At 36.3% G+C, this 23,251-nt stretch overlaps 1 protein-coding gene across 3 annotated transcripts in view; it reads right to left on the bottom strand.

The window, feature by feature from the left end:
* Positions 1-1,878: 1,878 nt before the first annotated feature.
* RNF217 (ring finger protein 217) overlaps positions 1,879-23,251 on the bottom strand; it is a 131,184-nt gene continuing 109,811 nt past the window's right edge. For 2 of the 3 annotated variants that reach the window (XM_024248853.3, XM_024248854.3), the window contains 3 exons: positions 10,888-11,089; positions 6,243-6,314; positions 1,879-4,882 (listed from right to left, as the gene is read on the bottom strand). In XM_024248853.3, coding sequence (XP_024104621.3) covers positions 4,809-4,882; positions 6,243-6,314; positions 10,888-11,089 — 348 coding nt within the window. In that variant the 3' untranslated portion in view covers positions 1,879-4,808. Of the gene's footprint in view, positions 4,883-6,242; positions 6,315-10,887; positions 11,090-23,251 lie in introns of those variants that run through there. The other variant, XM_054558118.2, reaches the window with a different exon arrangement.

Genomic DNA, 23,251 nt, shown 5'->3' with positions numbered 1-23,251 from the left:
CAGAAATTGCTACTTTTCTTCAGGTATGTTTTATTTGTTTTAAATCTTTAGCTTCTGATTCCTCCCAAATTTAAAGAGATGAACGTATTTGCTAACACTGTTATCCTACTGTCTCCACTGAAATATATGTATCAGTTGCTTTAACTTTGTATACTGTCTCCATTGAAATGTATGCACTGATTGCTTTGTCATTATTTAAATGGCACAAATATTTTAAAGTGCATTACCAAATTTTAAGGCTATATTTATAACAGATATTAACACAAAACAATAAAGCAGACCATGGGAAAGATCACTTTCAATAGCTGGGAGAGATTTCAGCCACAAATATGGAAGAATAAAAATATAATCCAATGTGAAGACTCACATTAAGGCTTATGTGCAGGTTGCTTATAAAATTAAAATCTAAAAATGTTTTTTCTTTTTTCTTTTCTAAGAAAAATAAATTTTCTTATTTTTGTAATAAAGTATGCCAATTAAGTTTATAGAGGCCACTAACTTTTTGGTAATTCTAATGTAACAGCCAGTGTAAAAGTGTAATGTTAAAAACAATTTCATTTCACAAGGGAGCAGCTGGATTGATGTCTTGGCAGATGTGCCCTCATTTGACAAAGGTCAGGAAGGAATGCTAACGTTTCGCACATACCAGAGTGAGTTTTTTGGCCCCTCCTGTCTCTCCTCTTCTCCTTCAGTGAAGAGGAATGGTTAGAATAGCAGAGGTATGGAGAAAAATGAGGTTGAAGAGGGGCATCAGGGACTGGAAATGATTACAGTGGTTCATAGGTATTTTAGGAGAGCAGTTGGTCATATATTTGGGTGGTAAGGTTGAAAGACAAAGGCTCAGTTGGAGCCTTGGGACTCAAGAGATAGTCAGTGTCACAGAACAAGGTATTTTCTGACAAGCACCACTGAATCTTGATACCACAGCACAGAAAGTACAATTAAAGATATCATGTTGTAACCTGACTTGTGTTTAATTATGTTTGTTTTCTTGTCTGTTCGACTCTTAGGACACAATAGCACCTATGAGAAAATCAAGGTGGTGGCAACAAGATGTTGCTTGTACCAAAAGGTTTGACCCTTCTCTTCTTACACATATATAAATTATTCCACGATTTATAATTATCCCACCAAATCACTAAATCGTACATAATCTAACTTATTTTTCTGGGAATTGCTGTGGGCATTTATAATTGCCAACATATTCTTTCCTACTTTTCATAATGGCATAATTAAGTTCCTCTGTCAAGCAACATACACAAAAATGGATACTGTTACTAAAAATGTGAAAAGTATCACCAATTTGGCTTGAGTAGTTGATTTAAATCCCTCAAGTTTTAAAATGAGGCAATCCAAAAGTCAATTCATCTTTCTCACATTATCTGACACACATCTCCTCAAATTTTATTTTTATTGAAAACAAATTTCCTATTGTAAGTTTTGGCAAAGCATTTGTTTGGCTAATCAGGCAGAAAGGAAATTATCCTTCAAAAGACGATTTCTTTAAAAATTATGCACTCCTGTACAATCTTTCTTTTTATCCGAAAAAGGGTCTCATATTATCTCCATGACCTCATCTCCTGAAGTTACATTAAAATGTTTATTACAAAGATCTTGTAAAAAACAAATGTACAATCTTATGGATATGTTCATGCAAGGTGACAAAAATATATGCAAAAGGGTCTTCACTCTTGCTTTCTTTGTAATAGAGAAGTGAAAATAATCTTGTAGTCCATTCAACAGGGGACTAATTCAATAAATTAAAATATACCCCTACAATGGATTATGCAGTAATTTATAAAAGAATGAGGTAAATCTATTTAAACGCTTATGGAAAGGTATCTACTAATATATAATAAAATGACAAAGAGTCACAGCACAGTAAGAATATTTTTCTATTTGTATAAAATGAATACACACACAGACACATACACAAACACACTTATTTGTATATTTGTAGAAAGTGTCTGCAAGGACACATACCAAACCATTAACAGTGGTTACCCCTAGAAAATAAGGGGTGGGGTAAGCAGAGAAAGTTGTATTTTATAAATTCTGTATAGTTCAATTTTTTTAAGTAGTATATATTAAATTTACAATAAAAGCATATAAAATGACAAGCCTTGGATAGAAAGATATTTATTTTATGTGCACGCTTCTTCTTAAAGTAGTTTTTAGAATTTCTCCCAAAAGTTACTACTACTGTTTTACCTTCAAAGTTGGCACTGACATATAAATAATACTTTTTATTTTCTTCTCTCTTTTTAAGATCTTGATGAAACTTAGTAAAAAATTCACAAATAATCATTTTAAGTTACCAGCAGGGAAAGGCCTAATAGATACGACCCTTTAAAGAGAAAAATGTATATGTTAATTTAAAAAATCTACTCAATAGAAAAATGAAAAACCTGTGCAACACAGTGCACACTATTTCAAGCACTGATGAAATAGCCATCACTGAAAACAGACACCACTTTGTAACAGGAATATTGGAAAGTTTTCCAAATAATATAAAAATATGTCCAAAAGATAAGTTATTTAAAGAAAGAAATAAAAATCCCTGAGTAGGCCATTATAAGATAACAGATACATAACCTAGAAAACAGATTATCCAAGACCAAAGAGTAAGTTATTCAGCCAGTTGGTATGTATGTATATGGCATATGTGTTCATATGCAGTTATGGGAACATTTCGTATATACCATACATATGACATATATACATCATACATATACAGATCAGCTAGGTTTAGAGTTCATCATATTCACATATTGCCAAACTAATGCCTAAGTTCAGGAAAGATGAATTTACGAAACCTAAGTACTCTTATGACAGGTTAGAAATTCTCCTTCTTTCAGTCTTAATACTATTACACCTAAGATAGGCACTCAATAAATATCTGTTAAATGGATGGATGGGTGAATGAAAAGATAAATTTGTGAAAACAGAGCATCACTATTTCTTGTATTATATTATGCTTTAGAAATATGCTATTCCCAAACCATAAATGTCACACACTCCTCTAACTGGAAATAGACAACTAATCCAGAAGCTGTAGTACAGTTATTCTGTGTTATTCAGAAAGAATGAAAGCATGCTGGATTGTTATTCACGCAAGTCAACTTCACTTTTTATGTCAAACAAAAATAAAATATTCTTACACTCTGGAGCCCAACAAAAATAAACTACTCATGTTAACGCATGTTTTATCATATCATCTATTTCAAATCAGACAAGGTTGCTGACAAATAAATGTACATCTAAGACAGATGACTAATTTTAAGAATTTGGAGACAATTCAGAGCTTTAGGCTTTTTAGGGGTCTTTTTTTTTCCTGTTTGCTGATGAACTTTTGTGATGAAAACAAAGGCATATCATAGCCTAGTTACTTGTCAATTTCTTATTGTTAAAGCTTTTGTAGGTTGAGAAAAACTTCCTGAAAATATTTCCTTCACTTTTTTGTTTCCTTCTCCAAAAGCAGCTGATATTGGACAAACTCAAGAACATAAGAAGTTTTCAAACTAACTCCTCCATAAGAAGATGCCCCCCAAAAATGTTACATTTGAGCCGTTAAATGTAAGAAAAAATCCTTCAAAACTAGTATTTGTTTTTATGAAAAGCCTTGAAAACAAATAAAAACAGAGAGGAGGAGGCAAGAGATAACAGGGTTAGGATATTAAATGATGTAAGACTTTGACCTAAAGCAGAATTATCTATAATTACAAGTTGGCTAAAAAATTAGCAGAATAGGAATTTTTTAAAGGCTTAAGCAGTTCTCTACAGCAAACTTGTTTTCGGGATTAAATAATCCCAATGTGAAGGATCTATCTACAGAGTGAAGCATGTTTTCCAAAATATAAGAATTTTAAAAAGACTGAATATTTGGGTCTTGAGAATTTCCTAAAAGCAGCCAGTTTTGTCAGTTTACAAAGCTTAATACTCCTTGGGGTGACATTGCACAAATTTCTGTGTTTGTGTGACAAAAATAAAGAGCAAGAAATAGAAAAGTTCAGCATCGAAATAGCCTGTTGTCTACATTGACTTTAATTTAATACATTGCCAAATTATGTCCACAAAGGAACCATCATCTTTCAATAGGTCTATGAAAATGTGGAAAAATAGTGTAGCGGCATGGAACTGGGTAAGTACAAGGTTATTGGGCCTAGTTTTAATACATATTTATATACACACACATTCACACCCCTACACATATACACTTCAGTAACTTAGTATTCTTCTCATTAATTTAGTTTCACTCATTCCCTTTTGGACATTGAGACTTTTAGCAATTATAACATTTGAAAGATAAAAGAATTATACTGCTGGGGCCACAGATTATAATAGGTGCATTCAGTGAACTCTTATCTTCTGAAAAGTGGCCTTGCTTGTTGGTACAGACAGGACTTCAGCTATTCACACCAAGTCTCACAAGATGGCCTGGAAGGAGGTGCAGAGTTCAAAGACAGTCCAAGCAATTCTCAGAAGAGGCGTGCTCAGAATTCTTAGGATAACTGGTTCTTAAAGTATCTTCTTCCAAGAACCACAAAGGTCAGAGTTATGATATAGATGTTTATAGTTTATGAAAGTGACCATTTTTTAAAAGCAGCAGCAATTTGTTTAGGGAAAGGACAGGATACCATGTTGGGAGTGCACCATAGCTAGAGGCATTGTGGCCCATGGAGAATCACTGGGAGATGAGATGGTAGAAGGTTCCTCTCAGTGTTTTTCAAGATGTGACTCACAGATGGGTGTACCCTTTGGTATCGCTCCTACTCCAACCAGCTTAGCTGGATGAAATCATCTGCATGTTACCAGTGCATACCTGTCCGTGACCGTTTTCTCTGTTTTTTACAAAGGCAATAGATAGGAAATACAAATAGACCTAGGGATAAAAAAAATTAAAGGTAGTTAGGATGAGAGGCATTTAGGTTTTCCTATTTTAAAATGTCTATGTTTATTTATTTGCAATGTATGAACATACAAAGAGGAAGACACATCTATGCTATGAAATGTATTTACTTCTACAATATTTCATTCTTTAATATTTCCCTTTGGCTTTTCTCCCCTTTAGCACCCTCAGTGATACCAGTTTAATAATAATGATCTCTATCAAAATATCAAAACTTTGGTTTAAATCTTCTATATTGTCCACAGTCATATCATTTGCACACTGTGATACTCACACTTGTTTCAGGCAGTATAGCATATCACTTAACAACACAGGCTGTGGAGCCAAATGTTGGGTTTGATTCCTGGTTCTACCACTTATGAGGTTCTAGTAAGTCTTAATTTCCTCAACTGTATAATACAGATAGTAATATCTATTTCATAATGTCCTAACTCACATTGCAAGAACTTAAATGTCAGATACTTTATAATTCTATCTGTCCTGCACATTTATTACTTGCTAAACACAAGTTGACATATGAAAATCATTTTATTTAGCAAAAAAACCCCATCTAATATATGGAACAATGATCAAAGCAGCCTTTATCTATAGCATTTAGCTTAAAATTATTAAAGCAATAGTTCTCAAAGTATGGTCCCTGAACCAACTGCATGAGCATCACCTGGGAACTTTTTAAAAATAAAAATCAATGGACTTTTCCCATATACCAAGTCAGAAACTGCAGACCGAAACCAGCAATGTGTGTTTTATCCAGCCCTTGAGGATATTCTAAAGCCTGCTAGAGTCTGAGAACCACTGCTTTAAAATACATATTTTAATATACTTGCATAAATACAACTATGCAAATCACTGCAAGGTTTTCTATTTGTCAGTGCTCAAGTGTATGTTGGGTATATGTTCCTGTACACACTGACAGTATCTGTTTGTATCCATGGCATCTTTTACTGGACCAAATGAAACACATAAGGTGCACTAGAACTTCTTTTCCTTGATGCTTCAACCTGAACTCAGAATTAGAAAATTTGGGTTCTACTCCACTTGCCTTTTTCCCTAAGGATACTAATTCTATTAGCTTTGTGTTATAAAAGGGTTAATAACGCTTTATAAGATACATGAATCACAGCGTTCATAGACTGAAAAATTCATACTAACATATCCTACAGGAAACACGCTCCTCTGATCTTTTAAATGATATGCTGGTAATCTATCTAAAGCAGGCATACAATAGAAATTATGTCCACTTAATAACTGATTCATATTATTACATTTACACTCATATTCCCTCTATGGCCCTCAGATAATTCTAATCTCAGATGCATGAAGTGTTTCTTACCGATTACAACCGCTAGGGCCCCTAGTGCCAATCCCAAAACCATAATTACAGGTGCAATGAATAATTTTCCAGCTGGAAAACAAAAGGCAAAATTATTTAAAGAGTCTTAAAACTAACCTACCAAATAATTACAGTGATGCCTTTTAAATACCACAGTGTGTATTATTTTTTAAGTAATCTGATTACACTTAAGGCTGTATATATCTAAGAAATGTATCAGGATTAGGTATAGAACAGATATACACATGTAAGTTTAGTAACTTCACCAAAGTCCTGAGCACATGCATAAAACATAAATCACTTATCCTTTCTAACCAAAAACATTCCAAAGCCACTGGCTTACTGTAGTCTACCAGGACAGTTCATCTTTGTGCTTTTCCTTAAGATCCTTTCCATTTTCAATGTTCGCAATGCTAAAAGATTAAGAAAGAAGTGGCACATTTTGAGTTGGTAGGAGAAAATGTTGTTACCTCATAACGTGGAGGGCTGGTAGGTCCTACAGAGGGCTTCTGTCCAAGCCCACATCTAAAGAAGTGGTTTATTTACATCCTGGGTCCAAAGAAAACTAATAATATGAACGCCTACAGACTGAACTACAAATGGGACATTTCAAGATGTTAGAGAAAACTATGAAAAAATATACAGTACATTGAAAGTTACTCAAGTGAATCATTTTAACCAATTGAAAAAGGAAGCACTTATAAAATAAAAAGGCAAAGTGCTGGTAAGGATGTCAAGTGCTATCAGCCAGCATTTTCTTTTCTAAATGAATCATTAAGCAGTGATGATAAACTCTAGCCATAAGTATACATAGCAGAGTCCAACATCGGAATCCCACTGACTTTGAAAGACACAGGCACAAAAAAGAGGCTAGTAAATACATGTTGTTATTGTATTTTAAACCTTACGGCATGTGACACAGCTTCAGAGCTGCACAACTCAAATGCAACAAGAGATGAGAAAGAGAGAAACTTTGCAGTAGACTCACAAGCCAATTTAAGAATGAAACAGCAATATCATTCTATAAATTAAAGGACAGTAATTTAGAATCATCAATTACATTAAAAAAGAAACTAAGACAGCCATTTGTTGGAAGTTTGTCAAAACATATTAACTTTTTTATTCTTAAGAAATGATCTTTGGAACCAGATTACCAGACATGTATACAATACTGTTTTAAATATCTAATTTAAAAAGATCTCCATCCAATTAGCACCATGTCTAGACATGGGTTTTATTTATATTTTTTGCCAATGACAGAATCCAAGTAAGTAATAAGTCCCATTGAATAATTACATTTAGTACACTCTTAAAGTGATGCTTAAGAATTTAGAATATATAAGCACATATATTTTAAAAGAATGTGTTTTTCTCCTATGCACATAGCTCAGTCTGTTCATTCATATTTCCTTTTTAAATAATTATCAGTATATTTTCCTAATAGTAATAAAACATAACTAAAAAGTAACAGCATCGATTTTCTTTTTCCTCTCAAATATCACAGAATTGAAGGAACGAGATAGGAAATAAACTTATTCCAATTATGAAATCCATGTTCAAAACATGTTTACATCCACTTTTGAAACTGTCTTAAGGGACTAGGCATACTATCTCTTATTCCTAGGTTAGTAGCATTGCTCTAAAACATCATTTTCAATTGCTATCATATCCATATATCATATTTTATTTAAATATTCCGATACTTAGTTTTTTGTTTCTTTTCCCTATTTTAAATTATACTTGCACACAACCCATTTTCAGTTTATCTAGATTTATCATGTTTTAAAATGTCCTTCACATTAGTATCAAATTTCTTTGCAAAAGAATTGTACAAAATTTTCAATTCATTAAGTATGAAAGTCCAATATTAAGTATTAACTTGATAAAACATTTGCTAATCAATAGGAGATGTCTTATCAAGTTAATACTTAATACTCAAAGTATCTCATTTTGAGACTGCCAATTTACATTTCTCTGACAGCTAGTAACACTGAATATTTTTGAACATATGTATTGGCTATTTGTATTTCTTCAGTTCTGGTTCCAGGCTTGTCTTTTTTTTTTTTTTTAATTAAGTATTCATTTTTGGAGAAGGCTCCATTGTTTTTGTTTATATAAATTACTTGCCATCTAGAAATCAATTGAAGTCCTATTCTTAAAAATTGTATGACTTGATTTAAAACTTAGAATTTTTGTAAGAAGTAATATGAGAATTTAAAATTTCTCCTCAGCCACTTTTATTCCCAGTACCACTCCTTTAATAATCTTCCCATGCCTCACTGGGGGAGATGCCCCTATGTCAGAGGCTGCTAATCATCCCCAAATCTCTCTTCTCCTTTATAATTTATGAGCAGAACCTCTGATCTCTAGCTGAGCACGTGGTTACACAGAATGAAGACCATGTTTCCCACCCTTCAGCTGTGAGAGAGATGAAGGCCCTTTCTCTGCCTCTGGCCAAAGACCACATGAGGCTGTATTCCAAGACGGAGGGAGCAAGTTGTGTTACATCACACAAGGACAGTGGGTGGGAGGGCGTTCCTATACTCCATCTTCTCTCTGAAATGGCAGGGAGTAAGTAACTTTGTAAATTACAACATTACTTTTCCTGCTTTTTGTGGAGATGGGGGAGGGAGGACCACTTCACTTGGAGTTATGGTCCAACAGCAGTTAAGAGGCAGCTGTGCTTGGGGTGGGGAAATTATGTGTGGATGAGAGAGTTTATCTTAAAGCCAGCTGCTCCCTACTTTGACAGGCTTAACCTGATGTGATTTTATGTGCACACATGCATCTGCACCCACAAAAGATAGGCCAAAAAGGAGCTTGGGAGGTTGGGCCTTTAAGAGGTGATTAGATCTTGAGAGCAGAGCCCTTATGACTGGATTAATACCACTATCATAGGAGCGTGTTAGTTATCAAGGGAGTGGGTTCCTGACAAAAGGGTAAGTTTGGCTCCCATTTTCTCTGTCTCGTGGGCTTGCTGGCCCTTCTGCCATGCTATGATGCAGCACAAAGGCCGTCACCAGATGCAGCCACTACATCTTGGACTGCTCAGCCTCCAGAACCATGAGCCAAATAAATGACTTCTCTAAAATAAAGAATGGATGGAAACACGCTGCCGCGACAAAATTAAAGGTGCCACTGAAGTAGAAAATAAAATAACAAGGCAGAAAATACAGTGATTTTGTGTTTTCATGTTGCTCTCTGCATATACAGATTTGCAAATAGCTTCTATCTGAAAACTTAATTTGCAACTGATTTTCTCATGGTATTAGAGGTTAAGGTGAGATTCCCTAGTTATCCCTCCAATATCATCTGTTTAACTAATACGTATATATTGGTTATATAATTATAACATCCACCATATTTGCAAATTAAGAAGCGGCACACACTGGGAAATCATTAAAAGCAGGCTTGACTATTGAATGCTATTGGCTGTGGAAAACTATGTTCCATTAACCTCTGGAAGAATATTTTTATAGAGATCACATAGATTTTAGAAAATGACGGCACTGGTTTCCATATGTGAAAGTGCATTTGCGTATATATGTTCTATCTTTTACCGGAAAGAAATCTATCACTAACATCAGCTTTGTTCTGATCAGGTATCATATGCTTCTAAGGAGGAAAATGGTTCACAACAGTCATGAAGTGACCAAGGGCTAAGGAGAGATATAAAGATTTTCATAAAGTAACTAGGCAAAAGTAGGAAGGAAAACAGAAATGTGGAAGATGATAAAAAGTATTGCCTACACATGAGAAACACGGCCAGAAAAGGAATTCTAACAGACATCCACGTGATGAAAAAGGGGAAGAAATCTCACATGGTTACATTCCAGAGCAGCAGGGAATGGAATACATTCGAGAGGAGCAGAAGAAGAAATATTCCGTCAAAGAACCCTGTATTACCCAAAGGCAGCGGCATTTGGCCAGGGTGATTTGTTTATGGGCAGGTGTCTGTGTTTCTATTTGCATACTTGTGTACCAGTGTGGGAAGAGGTTGTGTATGAGGCTACTATGTGTTGTTGAGGAAGAGGGGGTAAAAAGTCAATCCACAAAAGCATTTTCACTTGGATAATTAAACTTGGGTTTGTATGCACTGAGGGCATTTGATACTTATTATATTAACTGTTACCTATTAATAATTAAAACAATGAAAAATATATACAACTTATCACTTATATAGATATCATGGAACTCTATTACAGGGCTCTGAAAGGTAGATTTTTTCCCTGCCTTCCTAGGCTACATTCCATGCTGTACTGTATTGCATGTCCTCCATGAATGAGTGGAGGATATGTGTATGACCTGCTGCTGGATATTGTCCATTACAAAAATATACATGACACTGCCCCTCTTGTTAAGTGGCTTACGACAGGGTTTCAGAAATTTAAGAGGCAAATAACTTCAGATTTCTGCGTGTGATTAATCAGTTGCTTTTTCAAACAAAATCTACTTGCTCATATAAGTAGTGTCCTGGTAACAAAATTTAAGTTTTAAATTTTAATCTTAAAGGGTGAGAGAATATCCTCCTCTGAACACTGGGCACATGGCAGGTGCTCTGAATTACCATGGCTGCACATTTCCAAGTTCTATTTTCACTACTTAATTCCCAGGGAAGACACCCATAAGCATGTCAGACACTCACCACAGACTGACCCTCGCACTAATCTCCTTAAATGAGGTCTCTCTGGGAGGTAGCGATATTTGCATCCAAATATACTGAGGTTTGATGTGTGGTCTCCAAAAAATCGGAGCTGGCGGTATCTCTCACCACATCGGTAACAAAAATTAGTGTTACATTGTGAGCAGGTCATATGGTCACATCCTTCAGTTCGCTGGATGTGGATCTGTATCAGCAAGAGAGGGAAAGAGAAGGAAAGAGTTAGTCGAGTTTTTAAAAAGTAAAATCGCAAATTTTATGAAAGAACACTTACCAGTTTCACCAAAATAAAAGTCTCTCATAGCACTCCTGAGGCTGTGAATTTGCTTATAATCATACCCTCCAAGATTATCCTTTTACCAGATACTTTCATGTGTGCAAAGCTTAATAATATTTCAGGTACTCAAGCTGTTGGCTTATCTTGACCAATATAAAAGCAAACAAAGACACATTTATCTTTCCAGACATACACCTAATTCAATGGTTAGGAGGCAATTTAAAATGCTTTGAAAGTATATTTTGTTTATGCTATGATCAGCAAGAATGAGCCAACTTGAGGGAATAAGCAGAGGTAAACAGTATTCCTTAAAAGAAAGGATTACATAAAAGTTTTTGTGAATAAATACCAAAAAGCAGAGGTCTCTTTGTTGAAGGAAATTATAGCAGATATAAATGTATTTGCAATACCATTTTAGTTTTCAGCTCTCATATTATTTGTAAATGTGTTGTTTGTAGAACTGTTTGTACAATACCATCTGTGCAACTAAGCACCTTCCTCTATTGTTGCAGTCAAGTTACATGTAAACACAGCTTCACCCATCATGTAACAAGGATTTCATTTTTGGGTAGTTCACCATATATACATATATATGTATACCATATATGCCATACAGTGGTGGTATGGTATATATACATACACCATATATAACATACAGTGTGGTAGTCACCGCCTCAAGCACTGAGACCATGTTATAATCAAGACTTTACTCTTTGAGATAAAATTGGAAACTCAACTCAGAATCCTCATGGAAAGATATTGTATATCAATTAGAGCCATCTTTATCTGTGCATACTTTGTTGCATGAATAATCATAAAGGACAACATAGTTTAACTTAACATTATTTAATGAAAATACATACTATTTTGGTTACATTGCTGATACGGTTTGGCTCTGTATTCCCACCTAAATCTCATCTTGAATTGTAACAATCCCCACGTGTCAAGGGCAGGGTCAAGTGGAGGGAATTGGATCATGGGGGCAGTTTCCTTCATGCTGCCCTTGTGATAATGACTGAGTCTCAGAAGTTCTGATAGTTTTGTAAGCGTCTGGCATTTCCCCTGCTTGCATTCATTCTCGCTCCTGCCGCCCTGTGAAGATGTGCCTTCTGCCATGATTGTAAGTTTCCTGAGGCTTCCCCAGGCATGCGGAACCATGAGTCAATTAAACCTCTTTTCTTTATAAATTACCCAGTCTCAGGTATTTCTTCATAGCAGCATGATAATGGACTAGTACAATTGCCCAGTTCTCCTGTTACTAAAATGAGACCTCCTAAAAATAGTCTATTTCACTACGGCAGGGGTGTCCAATCTTTTGACCACACTAGAAGAAGAAGAATTGTCTTGGGCCACACATAAAATACATAAAATACACTAATGATAGCGGATGAGCTGAAAAAAATTGCAAACACCATCTCATAATGTGTTAAGAAAGTTTACAAATTTGTGTTGGGCTGCTTTCAAAGCTGTCCTGGGCAGCAAGTGGCCCACAGGTTGGACAAGCTTGCACTTGGAGTAGGTACTTGCTCAAGTCACATCTTTATTCATTCATATGTGAGTTCTTTGCTTAGAAATTTTATTGAGAGCCAAGATGGCCGAATAGGAACAGCTCCGGTCTACAGCTCCCAGCGCGAGCGACGCAGAAGACGGGTGATTTCTGCATTTCCATCTGAGCTTTGAGGAGAGCAGTGGTTCTCCCAGCACGCAACTGGAGACCTGAGAACGGGCTGACTGCCTCCTCAAGTGGGTCCCTGACCCCTGACCCCCGAGCAGCCTAACTGGGAGGCACCCCCCAGCAGGGGCAGACTGACACCTCACACGGCCGGCCAGGTACTCCAACAGACCTGCAGCTGAGGGTCCTGTCTGTTAGAAGGAAAACTAACAGAAAGGACATCCACACCAAAAACCCATCTGTACATCACCATCATCAAAGACCAAAAGTAGATAAAACCACAAAGATGGGGAAAAAACAGAACAGAAAAACTGGAAACTCTAAAAAGCAGAGTACCTCTCCTCCTCCAAAGGAACGCAGTTCCTCACCAGCAACGGAACAAAGCTGGACGGAGAATGACTTTGACGAGCTGAGAGAAGAAGGCTTCAGACGATCAAATTACTCCGAGCTACGGGAGGATATTCAAACCAAAGGCAAAGAAGTTGAAAACTTTGAAAAAAATTTAGAAGAATGTATAACTAGAATAACCAATACAGAGAAGTGCTTAAAGGAGCTGATGGAGCTGAAAACCAAGGCTCGAGAACTACGTGAAGAATGCAGAAGCCTCAGGAGCCGATGCGATCAAATGGAAGAAAGGGTATCAGCCCTGGAAGATGAAATGAATGAAATGAAGCGAGAAGGGAAGTTTAGAGAAAAAAGAATAAAAAGAAACGAGCGAAGCCTCCAAGAAATGTGGGACTATGTGAAAAGACCAAATCTACGTCTGATTGGTGTACCTGAAAGTGACGGGGAGAATGGAACCAAGTTGGAAAACACTCTGCAGGATATTATCCAGGAGAACTTCCCCAATCTAGCAAGGCAGGCCAACATTCAGATTCAGGAAATACAGAGAACGCCACAAAGATACTCCTCGAGAAGAGCAACTCCAAGACACATAATTGTCAGATTCACCAAAGTTGAAATGAAGGAAAAAATGTTAAGGGCAGCCAGAGAGAAAGGTCGGGTTACCATCAAAGGGAAGCCCATCAGACTAACAGCGGATCTCTCGGCAGAAACCCTACAAGCCAGAAGAGAGTGGGGGTCAATATTCAACATTCTTAAAGAAAAGAATTTTCAACCCAGAATTTCATATCCTGCCAAACTAAGCTTCATAAGTGAAGGAGAAATAAAATACTTTACAGACAAGCAAATGCTGAGAGATTTTGTCACCACCAGGCCTGCCCTAAAAGAGCTCCTGAAGGAAGCGCTAAACATGGAAAGGCACAACCAGTACCAGCCACTGCAAAATCATACTGAAATGTAAAGACCATCGAGACTAGGAAGAGACTGCATCAACTAACGAGCAAAATAACCAGCTAACATCATAATGAGAGGATCACATTCACACATAACAATATTAACTTTAAATGTAAATGGACTAAATGCTCCAATTAAAAGACACAGACTGGCAAATTGGATAAAGACTCAAGACCCATCAGTGGGCTGTATTCAGGAAACCCATCTCACGTGCAGAGACACACATAGGCTCAAAATAAAAGGATGGAGGAAGATCTACCAAGCAAATGGAAAACAAAAAAAGGCAGGGGTTGCAATCCTAGTCTCTGATAAAACAGACTTTAAATCAACAAAGATCAAAAGAGACAAAGAAGGCCATTACATAATGGTAAAGGGATTAATTCAACAAGAAGAGCTAACTATCCTAAATATATATGCACCCAATACAGGAGCACCCAGATTCATAAAGCAAGTCCTGAGTGACCTACAAAGAGACTTAGACTCCCACACATTAATAATGGGAGACTTTAACACCCCACTGTCAACATTAGACAGATCAACGAAACAGAAAATCAACAAGGATACCCAGGAATTCAACTCAGCTCTGCACCAAGCCGACCTAATAGACATCTACAGAACTCTCCACCCCAAATCAACAGAATATACATTTTTTTCAGCACCACACCACACCTATTCCAAAATTGACCATATACTTGGAAGTAAAGCTCTCCTCAATAAATGTAAAAGAACAGAAATTATAACAAACTATCTCTCAGATCACAGTGCAATCAAGCTAGAACTCAGGATTAAGAATCTCACTCAAAACCGCTCAACTACGTGGAAACTGAACAACCTGCTCCTGAATGACTACTGGGTACATAACGAAATGAAGGCAGGAATAAAGATGTTCTTTGAAACCAACGAGAACCAAGACACAACATACCAGAATCTCTGGGATGCATTCAAAGCAGTGTGTAGAGGGAAATTTATAGCACTAAATGCCCACAAGAGAAAGCACGAAAGATCCAAAATTGACACCCTAACATCACAATTAAAAGAACTAGAAAAGCAAGAGCAAACACATTCAAAAGCTAGCAGAAGGCAAGAAATAATTAAAATCAGAGCAGAACTGAAGGAAATAGAGACACAAAAAACCCTTCAAAAAATAAATGAATCCAGGAGCTGGTTTTTTGAAAGGATCAACAAAATTGATAGACCGCTAGCAAGATTAATAAAGAAAAAAAGAGAGAAGAATCAAATAGATGCAATAAAAAATGATAAAGGGGATATCACCACCGATCCCACAGAAATACAAACTACCATCAGAGAATATTACAAACACCTCTACGCAAATAAACTAGAAAATCTAGAAGAAATGGATAAATTCCTCAACACATACACCCTCCCAAGACTAAACCAGGAAGAAGTTGAATCTCTGAATAGACCAATAACAGGAGCTGAAATTGTGGCAATAATCAATAGCTTACCAACCAAAAAAAGTCCAGGACCAGATGGGTTCACAGCCGAATTCTACCAGAGGTACAAGGAGGAGCTGGTACCATTCCTTCTGAAACTATTCCAATCAATAGAAAAAGAGGGAATCCTCCCTAACTCATTTTATGAGGCCAGCATCATCCTGATACCAAAGCCGGGCAGAGACACAACAAAAAAAGAGAATTTTAGACCAATATCCTTGATGAACATTGATGCAAAAATCCTCAACAAAATACTGGCAAACAGAATCCAGCAGCACATCAAAAAGCTTATCCACCATGATCAAGTGGGCTTCATCCCTGGGATGCAAGGCTGGTTCAATATACGCAAATCAATAAATGTAATCCAGCATATAAACAGAACCAAAGTCAAAAACCACATGATTATCTCAACAGATGCAGAAAAGGCCTTTGACAAAATTCAACAACCCTTCATGCTAAAAACTCTCAAGAAATTAGGTATTGATGGGTCGTATCTCAAAATAATAAGAGCTATTTATGACAAACCCACAGCCAATATCATACTGAATGGGCAAAAACTGGAAGCATTCCCTTTGAAAACTGGCACAAGACAGGGATGCCCTCTCTCACCACTTCTATTCAACATAGTGTTGGAAGTTCTGGCCAGGGCAATTAGGCAAGAGAAGGAAATCAAGGGTATTCAATTAGGAAAAGAGGAAGTCAAATTGTCCCTGTTTGCAGATGACATGATAGTATATCTAGAAAACCCCATTGTCTCAGCCCAAAATCTCCTTAAGCTGATAAGCAACTTCAGCAAAGTCTCAGGATACAAAATCAATGTGCAAAAATCACAAGCATTCTTATACATCAATAACAGACAAACAGAGAGCCAAATCATGAGTGAACTCCCATTCACAATTGCTTCAAAGAGAATAAAATACCTAGGAATCCAACTTACAAGGGATGTGAAGGACCTCTTCAAGGAGAACTACAAACCACTGCTCAAGGAAATAAAAGGGGATACAAACAAATGGAAGAACATTCCATGCTCATGGGTAGGAAGAATCAATATCATGAAAATGGCCATCCTTCCCAAGGTAATTTACAGATTCAATGCCATCCCCATCAAGCTACCTATGACTTTCTTCACAGAATTGGAAAAAACTACTTTAAAGTTCATATGGAACCAAAAAAGAGCCTGCATCGCCAAGTCAATCCTAAGCCAAAAGAACAAAGCTGGAGGCATCACGCTACCTGACTTCAAACTATACTACAAGGCTACAGTAACCAAAACAGCATGGTACTGGTACCAAAACAGAGATATAGATCAATGGAACAGAACAGAGCCGTCAGAAATAATGCCACATATCTACAACTATCTGATCTTTGACAAACCTTACAAAAACAAGAAATGGGGAAAGGATTCCCTATTTAATAAATGGTGCTGGGAAAACTGGCTAGCCATATGTAGAAAGCTGAAACTGGATCCCTTCCTTACACCTTATACAAAAATCAATTCAAGATGGATTAAAGACTTAAATGTTAGACCTAAAACCATAAAAACCCTAGAAGAAAACCTAGGCAATACCATTCAGGACATAGGCATGGGCAAGGACTTCATGTCTAAAACACCAAAAGCAATGGCAACAAAAGCCAAAATTGACAAATGGGATCTAATTAAACTAAAGAGCTTCTGCACAGCAAAGGAAACTACCATCAGAGTGAACAGGCAGCCTACAAAATGGGAGAAAATTTTCGCAACCTACTCATCTGACAAAGGGCTAATATCCAGAATCTACAATGAACTCCAACAAATTTACAAGAAAAAAACAAACAACCCCATCAAAAAGTGGGCGAAGGACACGAACAGACACTTCTCAAAAGAAGACATTTATGCAGCCAAAAAACACATGAAAAAATGCTCACCATCACTGGCCATCAGAGAAATGCAAATCAAAACCACAATGAGATACCATCTCACACCAGTTAGAATGGCAATCATTAAAAAGTCAGGAAACAACAGGTGCTGGAGAGGATGTGGAGAAATAGGAACACTTTTACACTGTTGGTGGGACTGTAAACTAGTTCAACCCTTGTGGAAGTCAGTGTGGCGATTCCTCAGAGATCTAGAACTAGAAATTCCATTTGACCCAGCCATCCCATTACTGGGTATATACCCAAAGGACTATAAATCATGCTGCTATAAAGACACATGCACACGTATGTTTATTGCGGCATTATTCACAATAGCAAAGACTTGGAACCAACCCAAATGTCCAACAATGATAGACTGGATTAAGAAAATGTGGCACATATACACCATGGAATACTATGCATCCATAAAAAATGATGAGTTCACGTCCTTTGTAGGGACATGGATGAAATTGGAAATCATCATTCTCAGTAAACTATCGCAAGAACAAAAAACCAAACACCGCATATTCTCACTCATAGGTGGGAATTGAACAATGAGAACACATGGACACAGGAAGGGGAACATCACACTTCGGGGACTGTCGTGGGGTGGGGGGAGGGGGGAGGGATAGCATTGGGAGATATACCTAATGCTAGATGATGAGTTGGTGGGTGCAGCGCACCAGCATGGCACATGTATACATATGTAACTTACCTGCACGTTGCGCACATGTACCATAGAGCCTAAAGTATAATAATAATAATAATAATAATAATAATAATAATAAAAAGAAAAAAATTAAAAAAAAAAAAAGAAATTTTATTGAAAATGCTCCTGATACCATTTTGATTAGTGGAGGCTTCTATTCATTGTGTTGTTTTGGGACTAGAGCGTCAGTGAATATTTTAATGCAATTGGGAGTTTTACAATTAACAAGTGTGTCAAATCCTTCAGTAGTTGTTTGACTCTTGTCAGTCAAGCCTTAGCCATAAGCCACAACTTTTTATATTTCCTTTAAAATTATCCTTTCCTTCCCCTAATACAGTGTATTTATTTGAATGTCTGAAGTAGTGTAGTTATAACTGCATTAAAAAAAACTGGTCAGTGATTATGGAGGTGGGATAAAATCATCCAGGAAAAAGAAGAGAGTTCTGTGAAAGGAGAAATGAAGAGGTTGAGAGATGAAAATTTTTCTTTACTATAAAATAAAACCTTGTTGTATAGCTTTTAGGAATAAAAATTTTTTGAAGTTCCTAACTCCAAATTAGGTGCAGTATTTCAGTTTTAGGGATTAAATAACTAAAATATAAAACTGCAATTTAAAGGAACAATACAAATTTCAAAAGAACTCATGGGGCTGCTTGTAAACTAATAATGGCCATTAATCATAATAATCATAAAAATTTCACTTAAAAGATAACACCTCTCTCTCCCCCTTCCTCCCACCTCTATCTATCTATCTATCTATCTATCTATCTATCTATCTATCTATCTATCTATCTATCTATCTTTCTGTCTACCTACCTACCTAACTGGAGAGTTTCTTGGTGACTGTGATCATTTTGAAGTAATAATTAAGTGGAACACAGCATATTACAGGCAGGCACTTCATACATGGGGAAATGAAGGGACCAAGAAAGAAAAGTTTGTCAATTGGCTGGCAGGACTTTATGTATTCAAAATCGTTAGGAGAACTGGGAGGTGAAATGTCCATTCCTTTCCAGTGGCTGACTGACACTTGGCAGGTAAGCTTCAGCCTTACAGGGAGGTTGGAAAGAACATGAGCTTTGACTTCACAAAGCCCTGTGTTTGAATTCTAGCTCCACTAGCTGTTTAAAAAGAAGTTACTTTATCTCTCCCAAGCATCAAGTTAGATAATATTCCTTACCAACCAGTGTAAAATGTGATAACCTATGCACAGTGCCAAACTCGTTTTGGCACATATGGAGTCAGGTCAATATAAAGTTGTTTCCCATCTACTTACTCCCCTTTACCCACCTAAAAATGTCAGAAATCAAATACCTGGGTAATTTAACTGCAAGTTCCTGGATTGCCAGGCAGTCCCCTTTCTTACTTCTTCATATGGGCAATTCTTAGGCTGATGCTGGACTACAGAGTGCTTTCCTAGATAGGCAAGGGTGTGGTCAAGGGCATATAAGCACCTAGGGTCAAGGGTTACCAACAAATCACGATTTGGGCAAGAAAAGCAAAACTCATGTTTCTTGCTATGGGTTGCCTTATCTAACTTTTTTAGTCATAGTGATTTTTTTTACTTTTACATGACAGACCAGTAGCAGTGGATCCAGGTTTTGCAAGGCCTGTAGATTGTTTAATTTGAGAAGCCTTCTTTAAGCAAAATAATCCAGCTTACAAATACAAATTAGCTACAAGGCCTAAGAAGGGGCCTGTGCAGGTGGAGGTCTTTGAAGCTTAAGCCCTTTAGCTTTCTGTAAGTCAGTCCAGCACTTACCCTCTGTTATTCATATTTATCAATGGTTACTGTAGCCACATCCATTTAGCACAGTAAATGGCATTAGGAATACCACAGGCCAACAGCCCTACTGGACCTCTGGATCATTTCTGATCCTTATTTAAACCACATGAGCACTAGGACATGTTTGAAGACAACTGCTGAAAACCCAAAGCATCGTACACTCAACTTTTTGACTATATATTGTGTTTGATCTTAAAGTGGAGATAATACGACTTAACAAATTTCCTGATTTGACACTGATAGCAGTGTCGTGGGTGATCTACCAAGGAAAGAGCACTAATTTTTGCATAGAGCCTATTATGTGCCAAGCATTGTACACAGATTAGCACTTTTAGCCTTATAACTGCACCATGAGATTGGCATTCTTTTTCATAACCAGAGGTCAGAAAAGTAATCTGCCTGAGTGATAATTCTCATGAGTGAGAAAGATTTTGAATTCATGTCTGTTTCTTTATTATTCTAGGTAGCCTCTTATTATGACCTTAAAAGGTAACGCCAGAAGATCAATCATATTATTTGCCAACCAGTCAGACAACCATGTCAGCTCTCCCTCTACAAGGTATATCTGTGTCTTCTTGTTTTTGCCATTCTGTGCCATTCTTCCTTCAAATGGCATCACTTTTCCTGACAGAAAAACTTGTTCTAATAAGTTTTGCCTCATATTTCACATATAATTTTCACTGTAATTTTATATCTGTTTGTAATATTGCTTCATTGGGTTCTGAAATCTTTATGTGGCCTATTCATTATTTCATTTAAATAATTAAGTTTGCAATTTTTAGCCTTTCTCTTTTAACAATCTTTCCTTATTAGTACTATTATATTCCAAACGCAGCAGGCAACTAAAATACTGTTGGTCAAATAATATTTCTGTACAGGAAGTGGCAAAATTGTAAGCTCTATAGTAACCTTGTACATTTTGGGATTATATGGCTCTATAGATTAATTTGAGTATTTTATACACATAATCATGGAAAAAATTGTTTCATCATTTACCAACTGTCAAGTACACAGTGCTGCCTTTAATATTATTATGAATATATCTTGATTATATACGAATATTTTATTTGACACTAACAAAGAAATAAACTAACAAAATGCAATCTGCAACAGGAGACATTATTTTTCACATTTGCTAAGCAAGTTGTAATTTTAAACTCATACCACCAGGGGATAATACATTTCTTATGCTAATGAATTCCCCAAGTACACCTTTATCAGTCTCACTTTAACAGTGTCATCTTTGTTTTTAAAACATAAAGCCTTAAAATAGGCTTAAATTATATTTACAGAAAGTTCATTTTGTTCTCAATGAAGCTGTTTTTATTTTTTATTATAGCTCCAAAAATATTCATCAGTTTAGCTCTGCTAAAAAATAAACTAATTGCCCAAGTGGCTAAAATTTAGTATCAAAATTCTCTTTTTACTTAAAAGGTGGAGAAAGACTAGGTAATCCTAATCCATTAGATAAAATTTACCACTCAGAAACCACGAATGACATTTGATTTGTTAGTACTCATAGTTTCTTCTATCTATAACAAATAAGGATGACTGACATTTAAGGAATTGAATATTTAGGCACCAAGCATTACTTATATCTTTCTATACTTAAGGTCATAAGATGAAATGTTCAGAATAAGCTAGACATTCCCTTATAAGAGTTTGATATTAAGTCCACATTGTAGTAGATGGAAATGACACAAGGAGCCATTTTTGTGCCTAGGATATTCTTCACAGGATGGATTAAAACCTGTAATAAGAGATGTATATATATATATATATATATATATGTAGGCAGATGCTCCAAGTTGAAAACATCATAGGTTGAAAATGGGCAATTTGTAGACACGGGATGTGAAAAAACAAAACACAATATCCAAAAAATGCTGGCAACCCAGTCCACTGTGAGTATCGGTTGTTCACCCTTGTGATGGCGTGCGTGACTGCCAGCTGCACAACTCGCTGCCACTGCCCAGCTTACTGTGAGCCTGGGAAAAGACCAAAATTCAAAATTCAAAGTATGGTTTCTACCAAATGCATGTTACTTTCACATCATGGAAAAGTTGAAAAATGATAAGAAAAATCGAAATCATGTCAGACCATCCTAACTTGGGAACCATCTGCATGAAGAAAATAGTAACTGTCCTCAAGTTGTTTACATTTAGCTCAATAAAATGCCCACAAAGTATCTAAAAAAACAGAACTGGAATGTGGCCTTTTATTTTCAAACAAGGTTCTACCTAATCATAAGGTAGAAGAATAGAAGAATAACAATAAATGAACTGCTAAACCTACAATGTTTTCTGACTAAATCAGTATACATCTGCCCACAAGTATTTGTCTCCAGTTTCAACAAGAAATGAAGGCTTACTTTATTGTTTAAGCAGCGTTTGATAACTAAATTGACTGTTAGGTATTACTGCCCCCAACAAATATTTTACTCTAGATAAAATCCTAACTTCGAATTTATTTTTAAAAGTATTTTTATATATGGATTTCCTTCAATGACTGGAAAATTAATTAGAAACAAAAGTTACAAGGAAAGCTTTAAAAAAGTTTCCTGAAACTCAAACAAATCCCATAAAAAAGTGGACAAAGGACATGAATAGACATTTCTCAAAAGAAGATATACCAACAGTCAACAAACATGAAAAAATGCTCAGCATCACTAATTATCAGGGAAATGCAAATTAAAAACACAATGAGATACCACCTTACTCCTACAAGAATGGCCATAATTAAAAAGTCAAAAAAACAATAGATGTTGGTGTGAATGTGGTGAAAACACTTTTATGTTTGTGGAACTGCAAGTTAGTACAATCACTATGGAAAACAGATTCCTTGAAGAACTAAAAGTAAAGCTATCATTTCATCCAGCAATCCTGCTGCTGAGTATCTATCCAAAAGAACAGACATCATTATATGAAAAATACATGTGCACGCACATGTTTATAGCAGCACAATTCACAACTGCAAAGATGTGGAACCAATCTAAGTACCCATCAATCAATGAGTGGATAAAGAAAACATGCTATATATACACCATGGAATACTACTGAGGAGCATAAAAGAAATGAAATAATGTCTTTTGCAGAAACTTGGATGGAGCTGGAGGTCATTACTCTAAGTGAAGTAACTCAGGAATGGAAAACCAAATGTCATATGGTCTCAATTATAAGTGGGAACTAAGCTATGGGGATGCAAAGGTATAAAGATGATCTCATGAAGTTTGGGGACTAGGAATAGGGGGTAAGAGTGGGAA

Source organism: Pongo abelii, chromosome 5 (genome assembly GCF_028885655.2).
Source record: "Pongo abelii isolate AG06213 chromosome 5, NHGRI_mPonAbe1-v2.0_pri, whole genome shotgun sequence".
In the NCBI taxonomy this organism is placed as follows: domain Eukaryota; kingdom Metazoa; phylum Chordata; class Mammalia; order Primates; family Hominidae; genus Pongo; species Pongo abelii.
The sequence above is the reverse complement of the archived record's forward strand: the minus strand, read 5'-3'. Positions and strand labels throughout refer to the sequence as shown.